General features: G+C 41.7%; 1 protein-coding gene across 1 annotated transcript; it reads right to left on the reverse strand.

Moving 5' to 3' along the window:
• Window positions 1-209: 209 nt before the first annotated feature.
• Window positions 210-1,308, reverse strand: LOC123256330 (translation initiation factor eIF-2B subunit beta-like). The gene has a single exon (XM_044684971.1). It carries the CDS (start codon window positions 1,306-1,308, stop codon window positions 253-255), a length of 1,056 nt encoding a protein of 351 aa, XP_044540906.1. The 3' UTR covers window positions 210-252.
• Window positions 1,309-3,722: the final 2,414 nt, after the last annotated feature.

Consider the following 3,722-nt stretch of genomic DNA (forward strand, 5'->3'; position numbering starts at 1 on the left):
AGAGGTTCCAAAATTCAACAGGTCAAGCACTGTTTTCCATTAGGATCCAAAGAACAGATCCTGGGAAATCTGCCCTTGGATATGCATGGTTGAGAGGGAGTTGTTTGTATGTAGAGTTCAAGTCTTCTTTTGAGGGAACTTGACTCTAGCCTGCTGCTCCCCAGTCAAGAGTAGGATGTTCCTTGTTAGTTTTTAGGCACATCTCCGTTCAGTGTAAAATAGTGTCTACCTGAGCTCTGTCATCTCCTGACTTTAGAGTATGTGGTCATCAGGATGGTAGAGCTCACTCATGAGGCGGTAAATATAGGAGGGTGCATTCCCTCCAATGTTGGAAATAAAGAGGGTGATAAGCTCTGGTGGGACATAGTCAAACACAGGGCAATGAACATTGACCTTCTCCAAAATGTCTCCTTCTGTGAATGGCAAGACTTCTTCAGGGGCTACAAACTTGTGGAATGAATCTTCTTCATTGGGAAACTGTGGTGAAAGCTTAAACATGGGTGCACAAACAATGAGTGGAGTGGAATGGTGTTTAGCTGCTAGGGCCAGGGTGTGAGTTCCTGCCACTGCTCTCAGGGAACCATTGGCCAGGATGGTCTTTGTGCCAATTATCACTTTGTTGACTCTTGACATAACAGCAAAAATAGCAGCATCAGTCATGACAGTTGTTTCAATATTCTCCTTGGCCAGATTGACTGCCATCTTATGGCCCTGGCAGAAAGGAGCACACTCTGCCACAATAATGCGAAATTTCCGCTTTTGGGCAGCCACTTTGAGGAAGGCTTCGACGGTTCGAGAGTATCCAATAGTCATTATCACTTCATTGGAATGAATATGCTCCAAAGCCTGCATCGCTATGTTCTCTGTTGTCCCTTCCAACTCCATCAACAACTCATTAATAACCTCAATGATATTGGCTTGGAGTTGTGCATAGTGAAGACTGAAATCTTCATTCAGGCCTCCAGCTGTCAAGAGTTTGTGTAAGGACTCCTGCTGATCACTCTCATCACTCCGTCCATGGAGTCTGCCATACTCCTCGTGGATGATCTTGAGGACCCTACGCACCATGTTGCCCACGGTGGTCTCCGAGGGCTGAGTGGCCATCATTCGCCGGCCCTCCTTCCGAATGAGCTCCATCAGCTCCCCCGCTTTGCTCCAGCGCCCCTGGGCCACGATCCGGTGGAGCAGCCCCACTGTTTCCCGGGCCATATCCTCTGAGCTGTGCTGGCCTCCACCCCACTTCAGCGCCTCCACGAAACTCTCGATCCTTTCTGATAGCTCCATCCCCTTCTCGGCGGCGCCTGGCATTTTGCAGGTAGAGAACCCGATCCGTGACCCTGGAGCTGGAGGAAACAAGACATGCGACAGTAGCAAAACTGACACAAACGGATCTACGTGATGAATTATTCTTGACAAGCTTTGTATCTTTTGTTAATAATAGAAAACAAGATAATTACAGAATATCAATCAAATGATTTTGTAATTCAGTAAAAGTTAATGTATGACTTAATCCATTATCTGCAAGAAAAAAATGTATGGTAAATGTGAAAATTCATGCCAGTGTGTATGTAATCTTAAGAAAAGAGTATAAAAAATAAAGACAGCAGATGGCCAACAGATCAGTCTGTGAAGCCTAGCTGAAAACTCAGGCCATTCTCATTTGTTTTAATCTGCCTTTGCCGTCCCACCTCCTTGAGACCTGGACCATGGGGGGGCATGTTCCCCCACATAAGGTGACAAGGATGACAAGTATTAGGATCATGATTTGAACTCAGGTCTTCTGACTTCCAGTCAAGGGCTCTTTCAATTACAAGAAATGGTTATAAATGGGACCTGCTGCCCTGTCTTCATTGACTGCCAAAAAAGGAAAACATTGTCTTATAGGAAGTCAGTTTGTGGTCTGTGTCTTCTTTAATACCTCCCCAACTCGAAAACGAATTCAGTCTTCTTTCAGCTTCTTATCTCCAACACTGAACAGGTTACAAGGGGGTAGAAGGCCAGGACATGAGCAGAAGGCAGGTGGGAAGGAACTGGAGACTCAGATTTGGAGAAAACATAAAAAAGAAAGTCTTCTTTGCCCAAATGCTGGGAACAAGCAGTGTGATAGGGATCCATGGCTCTCAAGATCTATTTATCACCTCTTATAAAGACAGCTTAATTGATAAGAAAATGGACACAGGAGATCTTTTAGCTCATGCTTCTAGCTCTGTCTCTGGCAGTATGGAGTTTATTATTTATACTTCAAGGCTCACTTCACACAAAAGAACCCCCCAAAACTTTGAGTTTGCGCAGAAGTAACAAATTATGTCATATCAAAACACAAAGATTCTCAATGGCCTCAGAATAGAACCAGACCAAGGCTGAATTTTGGCTGGTCCATTATCGAAAGCTAAGTCTGGGAATACTTTCTCAGGGACAAATAGCCCCCACTGGAGGAGGTTTTGTCTAAATTTTGTCCATTATTGACCTTGATTTGTCTAGAAACTACCTTTGAAACAAAAACAGTTGTATTTCTGACCAAAGGAGAGAATGTTAACCTCTTGACTTCTGGTTTGCTAGGAGTTTAAAGCTTTTCATTAAGGCCACAATACTTTTCAACAAGAAAAGGTATGGATCACAAAAAGGGGTCAAAAGAGGAGTCTCAGATTTTTATCTATTTAAGACTGTTTCTCTTATTGGCTTCCCACACATGGCTCTAAGGGTAAGGCTTTCAAGCTTCATTAGCTCCATTTCCAGTTTAATGTTGTCAGCACTCCCCACTGAACTTGCTGGAAATCATAAGACTTCAGAGAAATAAAAAATAGCTCCTCATTAGAAAAAGGTTGTTAACCTTTGATAGAGAATAGGATATGCTTGCTTACACTCATCCCAAGGTCCACTGCTGAGAGCCAGAAGCTTGTCTCTTACCTGAGGAAAAAAACCTGCCAAGAGTCATTTAAATTTTCCCTACTTTTTAATTGGTGGCTAAACATGGCATCTCTGTGGTGTTTCAGGAGGAAATGAGATAAGAGAAGAGTCCAATCAAGTAAGATGGGCTTTGAGGTAGTAGTACTGACTTTCCATCAACCAAAAGCATGATGCTAATATGGTACTTTGCTTCTAGTCCCATATACACAAGTTTCCCCAAAAGTCTTAATGTATTTGAAATGACTAAAATTTAATATGGCACTAAGATTTTTAGGACATTCTGTAGCTATGAGAATGTGTTTGTTAAGTATATAATTAGGTCAAAGGAAGCAGGAGGTTCTTTTAAAAAATATTGTCATATCTTTTGTGTTTTCATCACTTAGATTTCTTTGCTCCTGTGTAAATGGAGTTTTGTGCCCCAGGACTACATTTCCCAGAATTCCTTTACTTTTCCCAGAATTCCTTTTTCTTTTATCCCCATGTTGCATGCTCACTGTTTTTTAAATAAGATTCTTTGAACTCTGCCCTCTTGCTAGCTCTCTCTCTCTCTCTTCTTCCCTCACTCCCTGGCTGGGATCCTCCTCTTTACTAAGGTTATCACTATCCTTTACTTCCAGTTATTATTAATAAATCTTATAAAATTATAATACTTGGAGTAGTGGATATTAATTTTTAATCTTACACTCCCAAATACTCTTTACCTTCTTCCCTGCAAGAGAATAAGTTTGTAAGGCAAATACTTTTTTAAAAAGTGGAAGGAGAAGGTAAACAATTCATCAAAACCAATCAACATGCAAGAAAAAAATCCAATATTA

The sequence above is a fragment of the Gracilinanus agilis genome, unplaced genomic scaffold, assembly GCF_016433145.1.
Source record: "Gracilinanus agilis isolate LMUSP501 unplaced genomic scaffold, AgileGrace unplaced_scaffold57857, whole genome shotgun sequence".
Classification (NCBI taxonomy): Eukaryota; Metazoa; Chordata; class Mammalia; order Didelphimorphia; family Didelphidae; genus Gracilinanus; species Gracilinanus agilis.